General features: G+C 41.6%; 2 protein-coding genes across 4 annotated transcripts in view; one reads left to right on the top strand and one right to left on the bottom strand.

Moving 5' to 3' along the window:
- Nucleotides 1–26,128, top strand: part of LOC126457502 (clavesin-2-like) — a 266,825-nt gene that overhangs the window by 8,746 nt on the left and 231,951 nt on the right. The window lies entirely within an intron of this gene.
- LOC126456179 (uncharacterized) lies at nucleotides 1,049–5,591 on the bottom strand. Its single transcript, XM_050091933.1, has 2 exons — nucleotides 5,459–5,591; nucleotides 1,049–1,947 (listed from the first exon to the last, which is right to left on the bottom strand). The coding sequence occupies exons 1-2, from the start codon at nucleotides 5,589–5,591 to the stop codon at nucleotides 1,049–1,051; spliced, it is 1,032 nt and encodes a 343-aa protein (XP_049947890.1).

Raw genomic sequence — 26,128 nt, 5'->3', positions numbered from 1 at the left:
GATCCAGAATACTGTTTTTACTATATTATTATGCAAAAGGAATCTAAATATAAATTTTTAAGTTTCTAGCTCTTTTCTGTTGCGCCAATGATTTTTAGAGAAAAACATCCAAATTTCGAAAATGGTTAAAGTTATTGAACTGATATCCAACACATATTGATTTTGTATTACTCCTGACATGCTAGAAACGTTTCAGGTTGTTTACTTGATTTTTAAAGTATTTCCCAACATTTATGACGTCAGAGCGGACTGACTGGCACACAATGGAAAGACTGATGTGAATTTTATAAGGCGTGAGTATGCTGCTTCCCTACACCGTCAATAACGTATTTATGTATCCTCTCGTTGCGCGTCGCGCAGCATCGATCATCCGCGCCGTGTTCGGTCTCCCGCAATGAATTGATGTGAACCAGTAAAAATTAGTTACCATAAAGGTCGGGACACACACGTCCGGGCCGTGTCAGGGCCGAGCGTCGGACGAGTGACGGCCGTGCTCCGGTCCGTTCCTGCAGGGGCCACACATGACCGGGGCACGTCCGTGTCTCTGTTGTTCCTTGTAGTGACTCGGACGCGGTGAGCTGTGTTTCTGTTTGTGAAAGCTGTAAAACATGTTCACTAATTTTCGTAATAGTGAATTAGGACTTATAGCACTTGCTTTAGACGAAGAGGAAAACGAACGAAGGCAAACAAGAAGAAGAAAATTATGGATCCACAGTGCCTGGAAAACAAGACCAGTACAGGGAGAGTTTCGAACACTATTTTCTCACCTCGTAGATGATGAGACTAAGTTTTATGAATATTTTAGGATGACGCAGTACACCTTCTGTGAACTTTTAAAGAAACTAGAACCAAGGCTGAGAAAAAATGACACGTTCTGGAGAGTATCAGTTTCACCCAAAGAACGACTGGCTTTTTTTTTACGGTAGGTTAAAGAAAAGTACACAGAACACAAATAAATAAGAAGTTTTAAGGACTGCATTTTTATTTTATTACTTTAGTAATTGAATGATAAATACATAAGTTAGTAAATAATACAGTTAAATTTCTACTACCCTAAGAAAAACAAATGAGGACTATTCAGTGAATTAGTTTCTGAAGCTGATGAGGATGCAGGGGAACTTGGAGGATGATGGCTTTGGTTATTTATATACGAATTGTGCGAATCCCTTTGCAGGTCCAAAAGCTGCTGTGTAGGTTCTGTTGACTCGTTTCCCACAGGTGAAGGATATGGTGTTGAAACAGATTTTGCTGAGGAATTGGAGGATGATCGAGTGAATTGATGGACTGATACGTCATTCATGAGTTGCTTCAGTTCAAAGTCTTGTACAATTGAAAAAATCCTACTTTTAGCTTGATGAAACAGTAGTGGATGCAATGATTTTAGGGCTGGTGCTATACCAGCCAAAAAAGCATCAACTGGGTTTTGTATATCTCTCTGTTTTTCAGCTTTTTTTTCTGCCAAAATGTAAGCCATGAGCTGGCTTGATGCAGATTCTTGTGGTTTAACCTCACGCTGAAATTTTCGTTTCAGTGGTGGTTTCATAAACGTGTTCTTCTTTGAAGTGACGGACGAATGAGCTGAGGGCGTCTGGGAATGCCGAGTGCGCTCTATCAAATTCTCTGTTTCACTATCCTGGGTTTTAATGATCCATTCTTCATCTGCAATGTCTTCTTGTGTAGACACTTTTTCGTTTTCAACAATCGACTGCTCCTCTTGGGAATCTGTATTTGATTCTTGTTTATGCTCATTATTGTCTTGCGTGTAAGGAACATTGGAAACTGTTTCTCGTTCTACCATGTAAGGTAGCAGGAACGTTAAGAGATCTTCATACTTGTATTTATGTTGATGAACAGCAGCTTGTCCTGAAACAGTTTTCCTTTTCTGCAAGGTCTTCCTTAGTTGGTCACGAACAGATGCCCATTTTTTTTTGCATTCCTCTATTCCACCTGTAGCAAAAATATTTTAAATCGCGTATTTATATTACAATGTTTAAAATGCTGCAAATATTTTATAGATTATACAGTATTTCTCATCTTATACATTCAATTTTTTTCAGGTTCCTTGCTACAGGAGATTCCTTTAAAACTATTTCCTTCAGCTACAGGTTGGGAAAATCCACAGTTGCAGCTATCGTCCATGACACCTCTAGAACAGTTATCGATTTATTGTTAGAAGAGGTGATGCCTGTGCCGAATGAAGAAAAATGGAATGCTATAGCTGAGGAGTTTTGGACAAAATGGCAGTTTCCAAACTGCATTGGATCTTTAGATGGAAAGCACGTAACAATACAGGCTCCAAACAACTCAGGAAGTCTCTATTGGAATTACAAAAAAACATATTCCATTGTGCTTCTTGCTCTGGTTGACCCATGTTATAATTTTATTGCAATAGACGTGGGAGCGTACGGAAAAAACTCTGATGGAGGCATTCTAGTAAATTCAAATCTTGGAAAGTCATTGGAAAACAATACGTGGAGATTTCAATTTACCAGATATAGACTGGGACACTCAGATGTTTAGGACGGGTGGTAGGGACAGAGCATCGAGTGACATTATACTGAGTGCACTATCCGAAAATTACCTCGAGCAATTAAACAGAGAACCGACTCGTGGAGATAACATCTTGGACCTACTGATAACAAACAGACCCGAACTTTTCGACTCTGTATGTACAGAACAGGGAATCAGTGATCATAAGGCCGTTGCAGCATCCCTGAATATGGAAGTTAACAGGAATATAAAAAAAGGGAGGAAGGTTTATCTGTTTAGCAAGAGTAATAGAAGGCAGATTTCAGACTACCTAACAGATCAAAACGAAAATTTCTGTTCCGACACTGACAATGTTGAGTGTTTATGGAAAAAGTTCAAGGCAATCGTAAAATGCGTTTTAGACAGGTACGTGCCGAGTAAAACTGTGAGGGACGGGAAAAATCCACCCTGGTACAACAACAAAGTTAGGAAACTACTGCGAAAGCAAAGAGAGCTCCACTCCAAGTTTAAACGCAGCCAAAACCTCTCAGACAAACAGAAGCTAAACGATGTCAAAGTTAGCGTAAGGAGGGCTATGCGTGAAGCGTTCATTGAATTCGAAAGTAAAATTCTATGTACCGACTTGACAGAAAATCCTAGGAAGTTCTGGTCTTACGTTAAATCAGTAAGTGGCTCGAAACAGCATATCCAGACACTACGGGATGATGATGGCATTGAAACAGAGGATGACACGCGTAAAGCTGAAATACTAAACACCTTTTTCCAAAGCTGTTTCACAGAGGAAGACCGCACTGCAGTTCCTTCTCTAAATCCTCGCACAAACGAAAAAATGGCTGACATCGAAATAAGTGTCCAAGGAATAGAAAAGCAACTGGAATCACTCAATAGAGGAAAGTCCACTGGACCTGACGGGATACCAATTCGATTCTACACAGAGTACGCGAAAGAACTTGCCCCCCTTCTAACAGCCGTGTACCGCAAGTCTCTAGAGGAACGGAGGGTTCCAAATGATTGGAAAAGAGCACAGATAGTCCCAGTCTTCAAGAAGGGTCGTCGAGCAGATGCGCAAAACTATAGACCTATATCTCTTACGTCGATCTCTTGTAGAATTTTAGAACATGTTTTTTGCTCGCGTATCATGTCATTTCTGGAAACCCAGAATCTACTATGTAGGAATCAACATGGATTCCGGAAACAGCGATCGTGTGAGACCCAACTCGCCTTATTTGTTCATGAGACCCAGAAAATATTAGATACAGGCTCCCAGGTAGATGCTATTTTTCTTGACTTCCGGAAGGCGTTCGATACAGTTCCGCACTGTCGCCTGATAAACAAAGTAAGAGCCTACGGAATATCAGACCAGCTGTGTGGCTGGATTGAAGAGTTTTTAGCAAACAGAACACAGCATGTTGTTATCAATGGAGAGACGTCTACAGACGTTAAAGTAACCTCTGGCGTGCCACAGGGGAGTGTTATGGGACCATTGCTTTTCACAATATATATAAATGACCTAGTAGATAGTGTCGGAAGTTCCATGCGGCTTTTCGCGGATGATGCTGTAGTATACAGAGAAGTTGCTGCATTAGAAAATTGTAGCGAAATACAGGAAGATCTGCAGCGGATAGGCACTTGGTGCAGGGAGTGGCAACTGACCCTTAACATAGACAAATGTAATGTATTGCGAATACATAGAAAGAAGGATCCTTTATTGTATGATTATATGATAGCGGGACAAACACTGGTAGCAGTTACTTCTGTAAAATATCTGGGAGTGTGCGTACGGAACGATGTGAAGTGGAATGATCATATAAAATTAATTGTTGGTAAGGCGGGTACCAGGTTGAGATTCATTGGGAGAGTGCTTAGAAAATGTAGTCCATCAACAAAGGAGGTGGCTTACAAAACACTCGTTCGACCTATACTTGAGTATTGCTCATCAGTGTGGGATCCGTACCAGGTCGGGTTGACGGAGGAGATAGAGAAGATCCAAAGAAGAGCGGCGCGTTTCGTCACCGGGTTATTTGGTAACCGTGATAGCGTTACGGAGATGTTTAATAAACTCAAGTGGCAGACTCTGCAAGAGAGGCGCTCTGCATCGCGGTGTAGCTTGCTCGCCAGGTTTCGAGAGGGTGCGTTTCTGGATGAGGTATCGAATATATTGCTTCCCCCTACTTATACCTCCCGAGGAGATCACGAATGTAAAATTAGAGAGATTAGAGCGCGCACGGAGGCTTTCAGACAGTCGTTCTTCCCGCGAACCATACGCGACTGGAACAGGAAAGGGAGGTAATGACAGCGGCACGTAAAGTGCCCTCCGCCACACACCGTTGGGTGGCTTGCGGAGTATCAATGTAGATGTAGATGTAGATGTACGCTTAGCGTCCCAAAGAGTAAAACTTTACCCGGAACTGATGTTGAACTTCCAATGGTAATTGTAGGCGATGAAGCTTTCCCTCTCAAAACATACTTGATGCGACCATATCCTGGCAGGAACTTAACAAATGACAAGGCTATATTTAATTATCGTTTGAGTCGGGCAAGAAGAATATCCGAAAATGCATTCGGTATATTGCAACAGAAATTTCGAATATTTAGAAGAATCCTTCAGGGAGATCCTAATAACCTTACAATGATTGTGACGGCTGCGTGTGTACTGTACAACTTTATTCGAAAAATGGAAGGTTATAGGGTGCCCGAACAGAGGATGGATCAAATGGAAACTGCTGAGGGATCCGGAAATTCATCAAATCTTCGAAACCTACCTCGAATTCGTGGGAGATCAACAGATGCTGCATTTGCTGTACGAGAACAACTCAAAAAATTCCTGAACTCTCCACAAGGGACTGTGGAATGGCAAGAACATGTCGCCTTGGCGATATAACGATGACATAAACCAAACATCTGTTTGTAAAATAAAAAGTAAATAAATATCTTTCGGGTATTAAAACTTGTATAGTTTTTATCTTACCTTTGGCTTGTAGATCTGTTGCAATTGTCTTCCAAACTCTGTCTTTGTACTCGATATTCCTGTAATTTTCACTTCCCTGATCGTAAAGAACAGGAAACTTACGAACTTCCTCTATTAGTCGTTCCACATCCATGTTTTGTACACAGAACAGTTTTGCGCAGTTGCACAGCTCACAAGACAACCCCACCGTCAGGCCGTGTCCGTCACGTGAAAATTTAAACACGGCGAATCCCGCCCGGCCCGGCCCCGGCCCGTTGACGTTCCCCGTGCACGACCCGGTCAAGTGGGGCCCGCTGCATTTGTTTTAATGTTGTATTTCGTAGTCCGGGTGACGGCCGATACTCGGACGTGTCTCGGCACGGACACGGTCCTGACATGTGTGTCCCGACCTTAAAAGAGTGCAGTCGAGTGCTAGTGTCTTGTAGCGAGCGTGAGGACGTGCGTTCGATCATCGCGTTTCCGCATTATCAACTATCAGCCGCGCCGCGTCGGTTACGCACACGCTCGTACAAGTGAGAACTGAGAACTGAAAAATTAACTTTACCAACAGTGTTGTACAATTTAATTAATTAATCAATTTGATAAGAAAACTGGAATGTTGCCATGTCTGCACCAATGGGAAGATTGGTGAAGGGTCCTCCATCTTGAATAAATTTGGCAACAGTGTAGCGAGGCGTAAACAAACATTACCAATCTACTATCCGGTACCTGTACAACACAACTGTAACGGATCATGCACCCACTTCTCGATCCCTGAGTCAACAGATGGGGACGTTTGCAACAGAAAAACCATCTGCACGAACAGTTCGACGACATGTGCAGCAGCATGGACTATCAGCTCGGAGACCATGGCTGCGGTTACCCTTGTGCTGCATCACAGACAGGAGCGCCTGCGATGATGTACTCAACGGCGAACCTGGGTGCACGAATGGCAAAACGTCATTTTTTCGGATGAATCCAGGTTCTGTTTACAGCATCAAGATGGTAGAATCCGTGTTTGGCGACATCGCTGTGAACGCACATTGGAAGCGCGTATTCGTCATCGCCTACTGGTGTATCACCCGGCGTGATGGTATGGCGTGCCATTGGTTACACGTCTCGGTCACCTCTTATTCGCATTGACGGTACTTTGAACAGTGAATGTTACATTTCAGATGTGTTACGACCCGTGGCTCTACCCTTTATTCAATCCTTGCAAAACCCTACATTTCAGCAGGATAATGCACGACCGCGTGTTGCAGGTCCTGTGCGGGCCATCCTGGATACAGAAAATGTTCTACTGCTGCCCTGGCCAGCACATTCTCCAGATCTCCCACCAATTGAAAACGTCTGGTCAATGGTGGCCGAGCAACTGGCTCGTCACAAAACGCCACTCACTACTCTTGATGAACTGTGGTATCGTGTTGAAGCTGCATGGGCAGCTGTACCTGTACACGCCATCCAAGCTCTGTTTGACTCAATGCCCAGGCGTATCAAGGCCGTTATTACGGCCAGAGGTGGTTGTTCTGGGTACTGATTTCTCAGGATCTATGCACCCAAATTGCGTGAAAATGTAATCACATGTCAGTTCCTGTATAATATATTTGTCCAATATATACCCGTTTGTCATCTGCATTTCTTCTTGGTGTAGCAATGTTAATGGCCAGTAGTGTATATCCGCGAACTCTCTAACCTCGACTCCGATTTCATTTCCATATTCAGCACGTCGCAAAATAGTCCCTAATATCTGGACCACATTCATAGGATAATTTCTCTTCGTGATATCACTGTACACAGTTTACGAAATAGGCAGCAAGCGAACACTCCAAGAGACACATTCGTACTGCAGCTACACCACTCACGCAAATCGTTCATGTTAGTATTGTACAACATGCCACCTGCTGATGGCGCTAGCAGACTAGTGTTGATGGAAACGACACAGGACATTGATGTTTTATGACAGTGTTAGTGTAAGCATGGTTCTGCGCGCTCCCGAGCGTTAGAGGTCAATGGTGTCCCTTGTTAGAAGGTTTTAAACGGTTTGAAACAACACGTCTATCAATTCAACGGTATTAACAGTCTAGTATACATCCCGAAAATGTTTTTTTTTTCAGTTTTAATATACAGTGAGTAGTTCGTCCGCTCTCGACTCATTATGGTTTTGCATTACATTTATCGAATTTAACGCGTATTGTTTGATTTAAAATTGGGTTGCAGAGGAGATTGTCATTTTTAGCAACACACGTCGGCTGTGTTTCGTAATTGGTTACCTTGTTTCCCAGCTGTTATGCTTACGATCAAACGCTCACTGTGATTTAGACGATCGATGTTTGCAGGTGTGGGTGTTTCTTGGCCATTAACTGAATTTGTGTTCCGCTCAATGGATTATTGTAGAGGGACTGCATTTTGAAAGCGCTCATCAAAATGGACAAATTGTAAGTTTAGATGAAAAATACACTGACGGCAAAAAATCACAGCACCAAAAAATAATTAGTGAAGATATTGAAATTTCGGGAATACTTGTCTAGGTTACGTATTTCAGCGATTAACACTGCAGGATCACAGGTTAATGTAAGCGCGAGATAAGCTATTGCATATGTGAAATGCCGATACATTGGTACCAGTGCAACCGCCAGAATGTTGAATGGGTTGAATGTAAGTATGCAAACGTGGGCATGCATTGTGTTGTACAGGTACCGGATAGTGGATTGGTAATGTTTGTTTACGCCTCGCTACACTGTTGCCAAATTTATTCAAGATGGAGGACCCTTCTCCAATCTTCCCATTGGTGCAGACATGGAAACATTCCAGTTTTGTTATAAATTGATTAATTAATTAAATTGACAAATTAATAACCTCTTCCTATCTCCACCCCCACCCCTCCCAGAAGAAACTGGTGGAAAAATTTGCTCAGTGTGTGCTGAGCAGTTAGACAGGAAGAAATACATGACACGAATTTGAAATCAGATGGCAGTACAGGTAGACAATGAGGTTCTGGCGCAATCTTAATATCAGATTAATTGACTAATTAATTAAATTGGTCAATTCATTACCTCCACCCCTCCTCCCTGGGGGGAAATTCAGAATCAGTGGGATATCCAACTTTTCGTGGTAAATTCAATTTTTCGTGGCAAATTCAAATGTAATTACATTTATTGCAGATGGCATAATAATAATAATAATTAATAATAATAATATATTCATTATTTATAAAAATTCAATTTGCATGTCACTGTTGGGAGGGATGTAGGATACTATCTTCATATCATCATCTTTGGAATATTGGCACAGTCTTATTATTGACGACTCAGAATATTGGCGCAGTCTATCTCCCCACCTCCTATTGAGGGGTACTTCAAAAATTGGTAATTAAAATATCAGTAGGCGAATTCAATTTTTTTCTTCTGGTTGTGAAGCATGGGAGCTGGGGAGGGGTAGTTGCCATTAGTCGAGTGCTAGAGAGTATCTCTAGCCTGTCTCATCAATAACTGGTGGTTGTAGAGAATATATTTTCGCTAATAGTCTAGTCAATAGCCCTATGTGGGGTGGATGGGTGTTAAGAGCACTATCACAGAATTGCAAGGGACTAGCCTCTTGCCGATTACAAGTGAATAGCTGCTGGAAGGGACGTAATAATGGGTAATAATATCAGAACAGAGACTCACTGTCACAGTGCTGCTATATTTTTTCTTCGTTATTGTCATTTCATTTTCAGCACCCTGTATGGGAGGAGATGGGCTGTCAGCAGATACAAGTCACTGCTGTTCAGCCACCTGAGAGAAAAAGTTTAAAACAGAGTATAAAATTAGCCATGTCAAATTGACAAATGAATATCTGACATAATTAAAAGACATAGATTCAGGTACATAATATAGTATAAAAGGCGGAGTAGTTGATGAATTAAAAGACTAATGCAGATGAAAGGGCAACAAAATGTTCCACGAAAGATAAAAGACAGTTAAAAGTAGTAAAAAGCCAGTTTGAAGTGATGAGTTGGCCTAGACTGTCAGGAAGAGAGGTATGAAGGGGATGTAGCGGTTGGAATAGTGTTTAAGAGGGTGTCTGTGCAAGATAGAAGAATTTGGGAGAGTGAAGAGGGATACCGTACTTGTCCAAAGCTTAGGATGTCAGTGGTGAGGAGTTGAGAGGAAGGGAGTCCTGATTGGGGGGGATTGGATAGGTTCATTTACATCTGGTAGGCTGGGTATATAGCAGGCTGAATTTCATGGTCAGGTAAGAGAAGGCGATTAAAGTTCCATTGACAGAGGATGTGGAGGGTGTAACATTGGAGGAATGCAGTGGTAGACTAGTGAGCAGGGGGCAAACTAAGGGGTGAGTGGTGTCAAGTTTGTGGGTAATGTAGGATACTCAGAGATTTTGAAAATGCAGTAGCAAGGAGGGAAATTTTATTCATTGGTAGAGGATGCAGGTGGAGGACAGTAAGTGAATTGAAAATGATAGGTACAGTGCATGGTGTTCAAGGATCTGTAGGTCATGATAAAAGGAGGGAGGATATCATGGCACATTGAAATAACAGAGGATGCTTCGGATCAGGGATTTGTAGGAGTGGAGAAATATGGAAGGGTACAAGTCCCATGTTTGGCCAGTTAGCAGTTTTAGTAATTTTAATCTATTGTGAGCTTCCTATTGAATGGTTAGTAGATGGGACTTCCATGTCACTCAGCGGTCAAGTATTAGTCCAAGGTATTTTAGTGTGTTAGTTAACTGGATAAAAATGGGTTCAAATAGCTCTAAGCACTAAGGGACAACATCTGGGGTCATCAGTTCCCTAGACTTAGAACTACTTAAACCTAACTAACCTAAGGATAGCACACACATCCATGCCCAAGGCAGGATTCGAACCTGCGACCATAGCAGCGGCGTGGTTCATGACTGTTAACTGGATAGGACAGCCATAAATTGTAAGGTAAATGTCGTGGGTCAGAAGCTACTGGTAGTTCAGCATATGAGTAAGCCTGCATTTTGCTAGGATTGATTTTGAGTAGCCACTGGCTGCATGGTGAAATGAACTAATTGAGGTGAAGCTGGAATGAATGATCGTTGGGATTCATGGAGGGTAGAGTAGAGGGCGAGGAAGGCAGTGTTGTCGGTATACTGGAGGAGATGAACAAGAGGATGGAGCTTAGGCATATCAGCAGTGTACAGGACATACAGCAGAAGTGATAGGACAGAACCTGGGGGCACAGCTGCAGTGGGATGAAAAGTACAGGAGTTGGTGTTGTTGACAATGACATAAGATGGCCAGTTAGAGAGAAAGGAGACGATGAGGCGACATAATTTGAAACGTCCCCTTTGAACAATTTTACATGACTGTGTTTAAACTGACACACAATATTTTTTAGCGCAACGCAGTCTGACTTTCGATAATCCCTACAAAAGAATGGCCCTGACTAACATTAACCTATACCTTTCACAAATCACTTACCTCACAAAAATCTTCGTTACTCGAACTACTGAAATACAGCGAGTGCCACTACTGCCAGCTAAATAAAAGATTCAAACTACTGAAGGCACTAACTACTGATAGGCATAGTTAGCAAATGAAAGATTTTGATAGAGAAGAAACAATGTATTTACCTTAATAGTGTTCAAAAGTCATAATATATATACCAGTCCATGATATCCAATATTACAAAATTACTGTCTGTCCAGATCATCCGCTATCAAAACTCCGCCATCTCACTCCCCACATCCACCACTGCTGGCGGCTCACCTCCAACTGCGCAACACTACGCGCTGTTAACATCCAGCTGCCCAACACTACAATGGCAGACAACAATGCAAACTAGCCACAGACTGCACACAGCACAGCCAGTGATTTTCGTACAGAGCGCTATGTGGCATTACCAATAAGAAAACCTAAACAGCCTACTGACATAGCCCCCATGCTCCCCACAAAAAATTTTACAAATTGTTTTGGGCACTGACCAATACATATTTGTTGTCAATTTTTTCACAATTGCAATAACAAAGAAATCATATGCATACACTTATTGATACAATGTTGGTCAAAAGTTAAAATTTTCTCACAGTCCATAAAGACAGTCCTGATCATTCATCACAGTAAAATTGCAGTTTTTTTTCCTCAAAGTCTGAGCAGTAAAAGACAATGCACACGGAAGTAGTGGATTTCAATGCAGTCTTGAAGAAGTAGTGTTGTCCTTCCAACAGAAAGACAGTGCTGACTCTTGACATGCAGACAGGTAATGGGCTACAACAGAGCAAACCCACAGCAGAGTCAGTCGAAGTTTTGAAGAATATTGGTAGGTAGGTCATCACAGAGCAGACCCACTGTAGTCTTAATAGAGATTATGGTATTGGTGGGCCACCAGAGGTGCAGACCCACTGCAGCCCTTGTAGAGATAATGGTCCTGGTGGGCCATCAAAGATTCAGACCCACTGTAATCGTTGTAGAGATGGCCAGCAGCCATCTGTTGCGACTGTGCAGGTGCACAATCACCATCGAAGAGTCTTGCGAACAATGTAGCAAGTCCATGAACCACCACTTGTGCACTCACAAAGTTTTTGGAATTGTGCTTAGAACCACCAATGCTGTTAGCCAGTCCCTTGCTGAATTATCAACACACGTGCGAGCACTAACAGTCCTCTTTTTTTCACATATTGTGCATATACTATGACCAACAGAAACGTGTGCAGTGAAATGTAACTTACAAGTTACTTAATTTGATGAACTGGTGTCAATTACAATTTTATTACATAAGAATGCAATAACCAAGGTACAAAATACATCATTAAAGAACATAACAATACAGATAACATTTGTAGTAATAGGGGCTTTACAAAAGAATAGAAATAAACATATACATCAGTGTTACAGGAATTATGACATAAGTAAAAGATCAGAATAACTTTTGAAACATCAACTTCACACATGAGCATTAAAACAGAACAGAATAAATAATGTCTAAACATCTTTACAAAGTAAATAACATATTATCAGAAAAATTCTACAACGTAAATCTTATTAGCTAAACTCATAAAGACAGGAAAAACACAAATATCCAAGGGTACACAAACACATAGTGGGATAACACAAGGAAAGGACAGGGTTTGTTTTACTGCAGTATCTTGCAAACAAAATTTTCTTTACTTCTTGGAGATCTCCCTTCATTCTTCATTATTTCCAAAAAGTCCTATCTATACCTGCTTTCTGTACTTTTTTCGTATAACTTCTCAATGCATTTCTTCCAATTCATCACAACTCGTTCTCTTATATAGCCTACCGCCTCTTAAGCTAACTTAGATGTACTGAGCTCAGATGCATAAACTAAGGGACGAGGCAATGCAACAGCACAAAACAATTAACACAAACAGCAATGACAAAAAATGCAAATTGGCAAAGCAAGCTACAGTAAATCTAAATTACCAAACAAATGCAACATTACAACTAATATGAGCCAATGTGCAGCAACAAGAAAAATAAATCAGTAGTAAAACTGGCTTAACAGAGTAATACAAAGTGCAATTTAGTAGCACTATGCCTGGCAAACAGCAGCAGCAAATGCAATAACTTACATCTAAACATGACAAAGCTCAAGCAGAAAAAATATTACAGTAAAAATGGCCATGTTTAATACCTATGTCACATCTTAACACTAGAGTGATGCATCACGATAACTTGAAAAGAAAATTATGTATGCAGTTACTGTTATTAATCCCTTCTTATTGTTTTTTCCATTCCAAGTGCTCCTTTTTTGAAGAATGTGGATCATAAAATTATTATTTAATAGATCTGTTGGCAGAAAGTGTTCACATTAGCAAATGCACTTAATTTTATTTTATAAAACCAATGCTGTAACACAACTGGAGACCATATATTAAACAAAATGAGCTATCTCTCAACTATAAAGACAATAGATGTAAAAATGTTTCTCATCATTTCATTAGGCATTTTAGTAAATATCATAAATTAAGAGCTCCACAGTATAATCATATGTTTTCAAGTTTGAGCGTGTCGTATTTGCGGTGCTTTCTACAAAGAAATGTCAATAGCAATAATAATGGCCTCCTTTTTTCTCCACCTGTGCCTCTGAAAGGCACACACTAATGGCTTTTTTTCCAGCTGACTGTCGCTCAGCTGGGTCTCAACAGCACATTATGTCAAGATCATCTACCTTCTTTACTGAAATATTTACGGCAGCAGTTTCCACTACAGTGACAGTCTCATATAAAATAAAAAAAATTCAAAGGTTAGAAATTTACATTAGAAGTGTGTAGAAACAAAATCTCATATATGACAGTGTCCAAAAAGTTTTGTCAGCATTATGGTAACTAACATTCACGTATGTACACGCATTTCATAACTCTTAAAGTACGATTCTTGGTTTCCAACATCCTTTTCATAAATCAGAGTCCCTAACCACTACTCATTATTCCTTACCTTATTACACATATACATATTCGTCGACACTTCTTCAATATTTCACCATAATAAATACATAGCATAATCAGATTCCTCATATAGCATCATCTCGTTGATCATAAGCATACCTCAACAGCATAATACACATCGTCGTCGTAATAATAACATCATAACACCTCAGCCAAATCTCAAAAACGTCGTAGCTTTCTCCAATAATTTCAAAACCTAAAAAAATTCTCTGCTCATTTCAATAGTGTCATCTACCCCAAACATACTTTAAAAATCATGATCTCATACCAAATACATCATTCAAAGCTCTCATAGTATCACAATGGTTCCGAAAAAATATGAACAGTTCACACAGTGCAGACAAAATACAATTTCATAAGTGTGAAGATATCCAACTGTGTAATTGCGTAAACATCTGTCACTGACGTAGTAAATAAAATGTTTGTCTCTCTCAGTTAAATGATCAGATAGCTGTGTAATTTATGTGTTAGAAAAATATGGTACCGATGTGTAAAGTTGTATAAGCAAATACCATATTAGCTAGGGCTTCTTGTGCTTGCCAAACACATGGTACACAAAGTAGGCGTGTACCCCCTGAGGATTAATGTAATTATACCCTCAGGTGTTAAAGATTACAGCAATCGAATGAAATGTATCATCGAAAACTTTCTTTGTATCTTTGTGATTCAAAAATCTTTAAAAATAAATGTTTTAAGTACAAAATTAATCACTCAAATACGTGTCCTGTAGCGCTAAATGTGCGTCTTGCTGTAAGATATTCTGTGGAAGTGTTGTAGTTATCGTCCTCTGTAAGCAAAGTTCTGCTGAAGTCATTGTACTCACTTCATCATAAACAAAAGTGAAATACTTTGCCTATAGATATCGTAGTTATTATGCTTATTGCTGTGATGAAGAAAGTACTGTACTGTAACGTGTTGTTGTGCTACGGAAAAGGCTGTCTCATTGTAGTTATACCACAAAAGTTACTACTAAAACATGTTTTACTTTCCAGAATAAAACATAAAAACTGTGCAGATATAAAACAGATACACCTCAAAAGCAACAATGTAAATTGTCACACACATTAGTAGCATCGTGATATAATCATGCAGTTGTCAAAGAAACCAAATGCTAAGTCACCTTTAATCTCACAGAAAGTACTTCAAATAAAGAATGTCTTTTTAAGTAAACCAAAATGTTGCATTAAAATCTCATTAGCAGTATTTGTTCTAAGTATGTAAGCCTTATAGTTGTTACGTAATTGTGCAACTAACAAGCAAGAATGTACACACACAGTAACACTGTGTCCTCCGTTCACTATCACAATGCAGTGGTAATTACTGTCTAAATATGTTCCCTAGGTTCTAGACTGGATAGTTAACTTCAAAACATAGTTGCTTGTTAACAGTTTCTCAGTGTGACAAATTGTACTAGTAGCGTGAAGTGAAAAATTTTATAGCAAAGACTAAGTTAAAAAGCAAATTATCTCTCAATAAACGATTTTACATGTGAAATGTGGTGTAATCCTTTAACTTTCCTCAGTACGCAGCAAATCAACTTGAACGCAATTATCATGCGGTATATGCCGGTAAAGAATGCTAAAACTTTTCTCAAGGTTAGCGTCTATGTTATTTTTCGCTGAGCCAGCCGCCACACGTGGCTGTGTGCGGTGCGAGTCATTGTCTGTCTCTTTCTTGGCGCGCGTCGTTATTGGGATTAGGAGACCTAACTTCTACAAATTCACCTTGTTGAGAGGGCCCTGCCCTGTTTGAATCCCGCCAGTTGTGATAAAATTCAGGTCTGTCGTTATGACTATATCGTTTGTCGTCATGTCGGTAGTTCCTGTTGTTTCTTTCTTGTTGGTTAAGTGGTGGAGAATTTCTCCCTGAATTATCACTGCACGGTGGACTGTTGCGTCTGAAGTTATTCTGTCTCCCATGATAATAATAGTTCTGGTTGCCATATTGTCTGTTTCTATGATTGTCTCTGTCATATTCATTAGTATGGAAAAGCGATCTTTCTCTGTAAATATTATTCTGCCAACGGTTGTCATACAGGTGGTGTCTGTTTTGGTCACGATTTGTGTTTGTGAGAATAGCCTTGTCGTGTCCAGTTATTATTTCTTTCATCGCAGAATTGCAACGGATGTGACCTGTAATTATTGTGTTCCTGTCTTCGCGTTCCGCAATTATCAGTGTCAATTTCTAATTCTTATAAGAGTCCCTGAAAAGCTTCAATGTCGTCTTTGCAACGACCTGCCAAAATAATATGTCGTAAATGTTCAGGTAATTTGATTAAGCAAATGTGGATGAGTTCTGAGGGGCTGTATGGGTTTGACAGGTACTGATTCTTGTGCAAAATGTCTTCAAAATATTTCACAAGTCTGGAAAATTCAGGTTGTTCGAAATGTTCATCATTATGATGCTATGTTTTACTCGGTCTTGTGTAGCTTGAGACCAATATGCTGAGAGAAAGGCATGGTAAAATTCTCCTTCATTGTAGCAATCGTGAATGACCGATCGCATTCTTACAGCTGGTTCATTCTCTAAGTAGCCACACATAAATTCTAATCTGTGCTCTAATGACCAGTTGGGAGGAAAACAATGAGAGAATTGATGGAGCCACGCTTGTGGATGAATGTCGTTGCCAGAGTTCTTAAATGTTTACGTGCAATAATGAACAGCTTATATTCAAAATCATCATGTCGCCGAGTAGCATATCGGTCATTGGTACATCGTGTCGGCGGTTCCATCTCAAAATTCGGTGCACCTTGCCAATTTCTTTCATAATTTCCAAAATGCCCTGTATTATTATTTTGTGGCTTTTCCGTATTTCTAAGTCCCTCTTCCCGTGTTGGAGCGCGAGTGTCCTCTGAAATATGTAATTTTTGTATTACTTGTGCCAACTGAGCTTGTACTTCCCTGATTTCTCTTTTGTGTTGCGTATTAATTTGATTCTGATTTTGTTTGAATTTCTTAATTTGTTCATACTCTTCTGTGTCAGTGATGGCTACCCTGTCTTGTGTCATTCAGATAATCATCACTGATCTGAAAGTTCGGCTACTTTCTCCAATAGTGTACTTATTTCCTCAGTGTGTTTTTCTGAACCAAGTTTCAGAATGTCCATTTGTGTTGAAATCGTATCTACTGTGTTCTTTAAGTTTTCCTGAGTTTTTGCAAGTTGCGTAACCGAATCGGTAGATGTAACTGAGTCAATTTTAGCTTGCAAGGTCTCATGATTTTCATGAACAATAGTTTGCAGTTCTTTTATGGCTGCTTCGTGATTCTGTGATGTATTTTCATGCCGCAAAAAAATAGGTTGGAAATGCTCACACATTTGTGTTTTTACGTCATTACAGACTTTCTGACATTTCGATTCGATTTTATGTAACTCAGTAGTTAAATGTTCATGTGTTTGTTCAAGCGTATGTTCCACTGAGTCTAACTTTTGAAGCTTTTGTTCCATTGCGTCTAACTGTTGCTGTGTTTGTCTCTGGTGTTGTTCCATTGTGTCTAACTTTTGAAGATTTTGTTCTATTGTGTCTAACTTTTGAAGATTTTGTCCAATTTGTTTCTGATTTTGTTCAAGCGTTGTGTCTAACTTTAGTATCCTTTGTCCCATTTGTTGCATTAACTGTAATAACAATGCACTGGTGTCTGAAACATGTTCCTCAGTGCTTTTCGGTTTTCGGCAGTGAAGTTGCAACGGCAACATTCACATTTTGACAAGCAGAAAATGTCTTGACTTATTTGAGAAAATGGTGAGGACCCAAAACCTAAATCTGCAGTATTTGCAAGATTGTGTCCTGTCATTCCCGATTCCTGAGGCGGGCTGTTGCCGACCGATCGATCGATAATGCTTCCCTATTCACTAATTGTTTCACTGTCTACACCATTGTTTGCCGCCCGCTCCGTTTCCCTATGCACAGTTACCAAATTACTATGTTGAACATTAGTTAATTCATTACATGGTGGCGCTAACACACTGCTTTCGTCTTCACTGTCATTTCTCAGTTTACTTTGGAGCCTAATATTACGTTTTTCACACGCCATAATTGTCGCAATGTTTCACACGATAACACAGAAAAGCACAATTTGAAGAGCAAAAATAAGAAAACACATTAACATAGCACTGAAAATAATATCTAGTTAATCGCAAGCGCAGCTGCGAAATACTTGGTGCAAATCTACATGCATGCCACAACTGTTTTACTGTACAACAATGAAAGACTGCAACTACAAAGGAGATTCTCTCTACAATTACGCGCTAGCAATAAACAAAAGCTACACTAATTACACAAACTACAAGAAAAAATCAGAAGATTCCAGTGAGGTATCCTCGGCTAAGGGTCGACATATGAAACGTCCCCTTTGAACAATTATACATGACTGTGTTTAAACTGACACACAATATTTTTTAGCGCAACGCAATCTTTCAATAATCCCTACAAAAGAATGGCCCTGACTAACATTAACCCATACCTTTCACAAATCACTTACCTCACAAAAATCTTCGTTACTCGAACTACTGCAATACAGCGAGCGCCACTACTGCCAGCTAAATAAAAGATTCAAACTACTGAAGGCACTAACTAGTGACAGGCATAGTTAGCAAATGAAAGATTTTGATAGAGAAGAAACAATGTATTTACCTTAATAGTGTTCAAAAGTCATAATATATATACCAGTCCATGATATCCAATATTACAAAATTACTATCTCTGTCCAGATCATCCGCTATCAAAACTCCGCCATCTCACTCCCCACATCCACCACTACTGGCGGCTCACCTCCAACTGCGCAACGCTACGCGCTGTTAACATCCAGCTGCCCAACACTACAATGGCAGACAACAATGCAAACTAGCCACAGACTGCACACAGCACAGCCAGTGATTTTCATACAGAGCGCTACGTGGCGTTACCAATAAGAAAACCTAAACAGCCTACTTACAAATTTATGGGAAGGGCATAGGTCTGGAGCTTATAGAAGAGCCCAGAATGCCATACACAGTCGTAAGCTTTCTCAAGATCTACAAAGACAAAAATGGCGGATTTACAGTTATTGATTTGGTGGGAGAGGAGATGAGTAAGGTACAGGAGTTCGTCATCAGAGAAAAAGTTGGAACAGGAGCCACCCTGATGGACAGGAATTGGTTGGTATAGGTTTTCATGGTTACGTTGGAATGGACTAAAGGACCTTGCTACACACAGAGGCGAGGCTGATGGCACGGTAAGAAGGAAGTGTCTATGGCAGGTTTATTAGGTTTGAGGAAGAGGACGATTTAAGAGGTTTCACGGTTCAGGATAAAAATCTGTGTGAAGGATTGTATTATAAAGGATGGGTAGGATTTCTAGGAAGGATAGCGGACGTTCTTTTAGGTGTCTACAGCGGTGATGCAGTCTTAACCAGGATAGGTGTTCCATTTGTGGTGGAGTATCTGTTGAATGTCTTATCTTGTTATTGGAGTACTGAGACCTGTCTGTGGGATGTTGCTGAGGTACTGAAAGCTAGAAGTGAGCGGCAGGAGTGAAGTACTGGTACGCTTGTGGACTGTCAGGAATAAAGACTAATCGAAGTGGGGGTCATCTGGGATGGTAAAGGTGTCAGAGAAGTAGGAGGCAAAGTGGTTGGCTTTGCTTAGATTATCAGGGAGAGAGCGATTATCATGCAGGAGGGTGTAGAAGGGAGCAAGGTTGTTGCCAATAAGGTGGTAAATGCCTTCCAGTATGTGGAAGAGTTTATGGGTAGTGTGGCATTGAGGCTTATGCATGTCTGGCGCCAAATGCCACGTTTCTTTGCAGTCAACAGATTTCAGATGTGTCAATGTAGTTGTCAGTGGCATGTAAGTGTGCCTCGGACATGTCTGCAGGAAGGATTGGTAAAGGTGACAGTATTCATGGAGGAGTAGTAGAGCATGTGAAGGGAGTGTGGGGCAGCCTAGATCGATAGGTTTCGTCGGAATATGGTAAGTTACGGCGTTTGGCAAGGTCTGATGCAGGAAGGTGGCAGCATGGTGCATGTCATGGGGGTCGTGGAAGGATAAGGGATGGCTTCCGAGTTCAGCATCCCATTTGGTATGGGAGTAGTACTGGATTTGTTTGGGAGGGGCAGCAGGAGTGGGTCCATGGATTGGGTGTGTAGTGTAGGGAATGGTGTGTGGGATAGGGAGATGGTTGCTTCCAATGGGGTGGAGGACTGCTGCAGTAATACCCCCAAGGAAGTTAGGAGAGGTGAGGATAAAATCAGAAAGGGAACTGCTTTCAGGGTGTGTATGTAGCGGATGAGGGATTGTATCACCATGAAGGGGGAAGAACTATGCCAGAGTTCAGCATGGCATGGGACAAGCTGTGGATATTCAGATCAGCAGCAATAATGTAGGAGGAAAAGGTGTTGTCTATGTGGGTGAGGAATTCATATGGGATGGGATGATGTGGTCAGATATAGATAGTGGCATGGGTAATAGTTCTGGCTGTGAGGACGAGAGTGAGAATAAGGTGTTCAGTAGGATTGTTGTAGAAGGGTTGCAGCTGAAAGGGGAGGTTCTTGTGTGGTCAATAGCAACTCCATCTCAGTGGAGGATGTATTGTGAAGTGTGGATATTTTGATGAGGTTAGTGAAAGGTTTCATTCAGGATGTAAGGTATCAACACGGTGTTGGGAGAGGGTGTGTGAGAAGAGGTGTTTATTGGCTGAAAAGGAGCGGATATTGTGAAATAGGATTTTATACTGCTGTCACACCCTGATTTAGGGAGAGAAGGGGTAGGAGGATGGGTTGCTTGGGTCGGTTTAAACAAGGGAGACGAGACAGGTGAAAATAAAGCGTCCTAGTTGCAGGAATAGGTGGCTTGAGTATTAAGGTGAAAGACAGAGTGGGCAGCAAGTGAAATTTGGTGTAGGTTGTGTGGCCTCTGGAAAGAGTGAATGTTTTGAAGAACTATGGTCATAAATTAGATGATGTCTTCAGTTGTGGGAGGTGGCAGAGGGAGTTGCTGTGGTGGGCAGGGCTGTCAGTAGGTTTGTGGGAACCAGCAGCCCAGGTCTGGAAGGTGGAGATTGAGCCTTTCACTTGGAAGAGTATGCCAGGTGGGGCAGGTTAACAGTATTACACGAGGGAGGGAAAGTGAGGGTATTACATTGCGTAAGAAAATAGTGGGATTTACAGTGAGGGCAGTTGGGAAGGTTTTTGGAGTCAGTGGTTAGGTGGTCAGTATACATTAGGCATCTTTGGCAGTGGTACAATGGAGGATGAGATTTGGATGGTTCAACAGTGTGTCGTCGTTTGTAGACAAGGGTCCTATGGTGTAGAAGGTGGTCGATTGTGGATGGGTATTTGGTGGAGATGCGGTCTTTGAAGGTTGGACCCGAAACATTAAAGATACAGAGCACTTTCCAAACTTCGAGGTCAGTATGGGAGTTGAGCTCAGACTCTGTCTCCTCCATTGTGGTCTCAGGGTCGATCCCCTTGATCAGGGCAATTACAATAGGGGGGCAGTAAAGAGGCTGTGGGTGCTTCGTCTGGGTGATTGTGGAAAGGGTGATAGATGTGCATAGCGACTGAAAGTGACACTGGGGATCTTCTGGAGGAATTTGGTGTGGAATTCTGGATAAGGGATTTTATGATCCAAGCAGTGGGTAAGGAGCGAATATATTTTCTGATTTCGAAAAGGAGAGCCTTGGATTTGAGGAAGCTGGAGTCAGGACGGGAGAGAAGGAAGTATGCAGAGTGGTAGAGGTAGTGGCAGCTGAGATGGCCTGGCAGTCCATGAATTCTAGCATTTCCGTTTGTTTAGGCGTTTTTGGGATCTGGGGTGGGGGCACTGTCAGAGCTTGGCGGTCTTCTTGCGGGTAAGGAGGGTGTGATGGGCAGAACTGGAGGTAACAGGTGGCAGGATTGTTTGTAAGGGTGTGTGGATGAAGTGGGTACCACAGTCCAGGAACCTATTGTAGAAACATCTGGTGGAGTTGCTGGTGATGGCGCATGTGGTCGATGCATGGTGTTGGCAAGTTCTGTGTTGTAGCTGTACTGGACAATGCTAGTCCTCATCCTGGATCTGAATAGGTAGCTATGGAGGATGGCATACCTGGAGAGGAGAGTCCTGGGAGAGGGGAATAGGCCAGATGGAAGCTGAAAGTGCTCTAAGTGATGGTAGTAGGGGATTGGGAGGGGCAGGTGTAAACGGTGTTAGTGGTTGGAGAAAGCATGATGGCGGTGAAGTTACCAGTTGATAGATGGGTGACGAAGTTGGCAGAGGCGCCCTCAGCATCAGTAATGGCAACGAAGGTCGATGAAGCTAACGATGAACACGCAGAGACATGGAAGAACTGTCGAAGGTACAATAAACTAAACAGAAACACATATGTAAAGCACACGAGAGTTGCCCATACTATTCAATGATATAAGAAGAGCAGCAACAAGCACACTAATTGTCGTATTTACACTTACCGATTGATACTAGCTGTGTGGAGTGCTGCTGTAAATCCGGTCTCCTTTATATATACTGGAGTCATATGGTAACAGCACTGAGGAATGAAGCACACTTATACCTATTTACGAGTCACAAATGGCTTCTTACCCAACAGAAGTATGATACATTTTACGAGTGTGATGCTCGTTATCTTACTTGAACATGGCACCTCAAGACGAAAAAAAAACTGACCAGTCACCTCCAGTCTAGTCCAGCACCATCTACCGAGCGTATTGTTTGCCTGAAGAGCCGACTGGCTGGAGCCTTTCTTTGCATGTGCCTGGTCGTGATAAGCTAAGCCATGGCTTCCAGTCGTCCGAGCCCTCGTGACAACGCCTGCCACTGGATGCAGACTGGCATAGGTAACTCCTAGCACACTGCGAGACAAGCCGACATGGCTTGGTCATAGAGTTCTAACTGCAATTCCAACCCTGACATAGACTCCCCAGTTTAAGAAAATCCACTTTACGCAATACGTGACAGTGATGTTGTTGCCCATAAATCTCGAATTTATCACGCAAAATGTAGATTCCTCCCTTTTGTGCATGTTATTTTCGAAAACAGAAGAAATTCACATCGATAATGTATCGTTAAATACTGATCAACACTATGTTATAGACTCTATTTCTTCGTCCAATATAAGATCTGTTCTTATCGGCTTAATATCTGTTAAATCCTGCTTCAAAGGACTAGATCGAGCGAGGTGGCGCAGTGGCTAGCACACTGGACTCGCATTCGCTAGGACGATGGCTCAAACCCGCGTCTGGCCATCCTGATTTAGGTTTTCTGTGATTTTGGGTAAATGCCTGGATGGTTCCTTTCAAAGGGCGCGACCGATTTCCTTCACTATCCTTCCTAATCTGGTTGGACTGATGACCACGCTGTTTGGTCCCTTCCCCCAAATCAACCAACCAACCAACAGGACTAGAATATTAAACTTATTTTTATCTCCTGATGGAGTGCTAACAGCATGCTCTACCTTTGTCACAGGAAGCCTACTCACTTTCGAATTCTCTTAAGATAATCAAATGCCTCATCACCTATGAAGTATCTCAAGGTAGCCAAGTAGCAGTACAAGGGACTTCTAAATATCATGTTAATACTATGTATCAATGGTAGGGCGAAGAGAGCACCACCTAACGTTGCATTGTTGCCAAAATTTATTCAAGATGGTGGATCCAAGTTGGCAGCGATAGGAGTGGCAATGTCGTGATGACATCATGGAGAGACGTTCAAATTTTGGCGGGAAAATAGTTATTTGGGCTACCTCCACTAACCTAACCCCTCCCCTACCCTCCTTACCCAAGAAAATGGTGGGAAGTTCAAATTTTTGCGGAAAAAGGTCACTTGGTCTACCTCCACTAACCTAAGCCATCCATCCAGCACCTCATCCTTGGAATTGGTGGGAAAAGGACTTAACCTTTGCTGGGCTGCTACATAGGATGGAGGTAAGTCTTTATTTTGCATGCAGTGCTTATTTAAACAATTTCAGTCGTCATAGGCAGTAGCTCCATCCAGTGTGTTCACCATGAGGTCTGAAGTCTAACTGACCTAGTACACAGTACTGCCACAAGAGGGCACTGGTGTCCTTTGACGGTCTGGGGAAAAATGGCGGGAAAAGGACTCAGTCTGTGTCCAGCTACTGGAGAGATGAAGGAGTGTACTTTATTTATTTTCGGTGGGAAGTTGGAACAATTTATTTAGAGATGGATTTCACGTAGTTTATTTTTATTACACCAGCACAAAACACTCGCCTGACGTGCTTGGAGTCACAATAAATAGCCTGCAGACCTACAAACTACTCGTAAATTATCAAAATAATGCATGTATAACGCTCTGCAAATACGCTCACTAACTGTAAACTGTCGAAATAATGCATTGCATAGCCCAGAGATCTGCAAAGTATTCGTAAATTACCGAAATAATACAGGGCAATGATGCCCAGACACCTTCGCCACATGTAAAAATATAAAAAATGATGCATGTTTCGCACTATTCAAACACGTTCACAACACTTAACCAACCGAAATAATGCAGTGCACAAACACTCATTTCAAGTAAAACAGCTTTCGAACTGTCATTAAGAAATTCGACCGTGACGTATCAGCAAACTGTTCCCTACAGAGTTCCAAGGCGGAATGATGACTGGATGCATTCTTCCTAGCAATCCTAACGGGACAGCCTGCCCCACGTTCGAGATGCAGCTGGTCGCACGCGTGTTTACCGTGGCTGACGTATAGCTTTCAGAGTTGCGGGTCAAGTGCTGAGCGAGATGTTTGCATAGCGGCTAACCCTTGCAGGCGCAGTTTGTCAGTGTTATACTGACGTCACATGTCTATGTAAATAAGAGCCAAGTCTACCTCTCGTAAATCGTAAAGTGTCACAGTAACAGTTAACGGTCGCTTTTGTTTTTGTAGGAGCTTTCGTGATGTCTCAACTTGTCCACATGGAAATTCTTGCCCTAAACAGGACCTGTTTACGAAAATAGTCCAGAATAACACCGAATGGGTTCTTCCCGAAGGTCCTAACGAGGCATCCCGTGCTACCCTTCCTGGACATCGTGAAGTCCTGCTTTCAACATACGTATCAGAAACGCTAAACATTCTCGCTACTAAAAGCCATTATCACATATGTGCACGCTTACAAAAACAGCGTTAATCACAAAAGCATTCTTGTTGTTTGAAAAGAGAGCAATGTCTAAGCACAGACGGAAAAGGAGAACAACTAAGAAAACAGAATTCGATTCACTGTCCTGCAGAAGAGAAGGCTGGAACTTTTGGTGTCTTACAGCTGCTGGGGATGTCCTAATGCCACAATGGCGGATGAGGAACAGCACTCCGCTGTAGATACCTTGCAACCATCTTGTTAGAACCAGTTCGTATAGGCTCCTATGTCCCAGCACAAAGGATGTCTTGTGAATGAATGGAGTATTCTGATTGGCTCTTACTGAATTTACCCACGAAATTACTGATGCTGGTGGTGTGGGAGCACTGACTGCGTTTTTTTCTGCAGACGAAACTTTCAGCAGCAAAACTATGTTGTACAGATCGCCATACTGCTCTTACAGTTAAATCTTGCAAAAATGGTCTACAGATCGTCAAATGCAGGAAGACAGTTCCTCAATTACACTGCCCTGCCACTTACGACGGAAGCTTGAATATTTCAGCTTGAAACCGATCTCCAACCTAGCTGTATATCACCACATACCATATTGATGTAGTAAACACGCAATTCCTATCCTGCGCCACACAAAATCATCACTTCTGCATCCTGCATGTAGTTAGTGAACAACAGACACTCGTACATATACGGCGAAGACTGTTGTACAAAGGCTGGGTCGGTTCCCCTCGACGTAAAGGCGTCACTGTTTCTGGCCCCGACATGCTTGCTCGCTTTCTACACCCATCTCCAGACTCTGGGATTACAAGAACACAAGTATTTTCACATGGTTTGCCAGAATATTATACCATTTACGCGATACTTCTTGACATCAAGCACATTGCAATATCGCTTGTTTAGCAGTATCGCTTGCACTTTATAATCCCGAAGATATAGATCGGAAATTATTTCTCTAGACACCCAAAACTGTAGCAAGGTGCAGCAGTTAGTAACTAGAAACTTATCCCGTCTGCAAGGATCTTTATGTGAAAACTCGAAAAAAGTAGAGGGAACTGATATTTCCACTCGCGAATACCAATGTCGGTGGTATAACAGATTCCGAATCATCCCTATAATTTACAAAGTCAACAAAGGTGCTTCTCATGTCTAGAGAACCAGCAAATGTGTCTTCCACCCGTCTTTCACTTGCTAGA

This window comes from Schistocerca serialis, chromosome 2 (assembly GCF_023864345.2).
Source record: "Schistocerca serialis cubense isolate TAMUIC-IGC-003099 chromosome 2, iqSchSeri2.2, whole genome shotgun sequence".
Lineage (NCBI taxonomy): Eukaryota > Metazoa > Arthropoda > Insecta > Orthoptera > Acrididae > Schistocerca > Schistocerca serialis.
The sequence above is the reverse complement of the archived record's forward strand: the minus strand, read 5'-3'. Positions and strand labels throughout refer to the sequence as shown.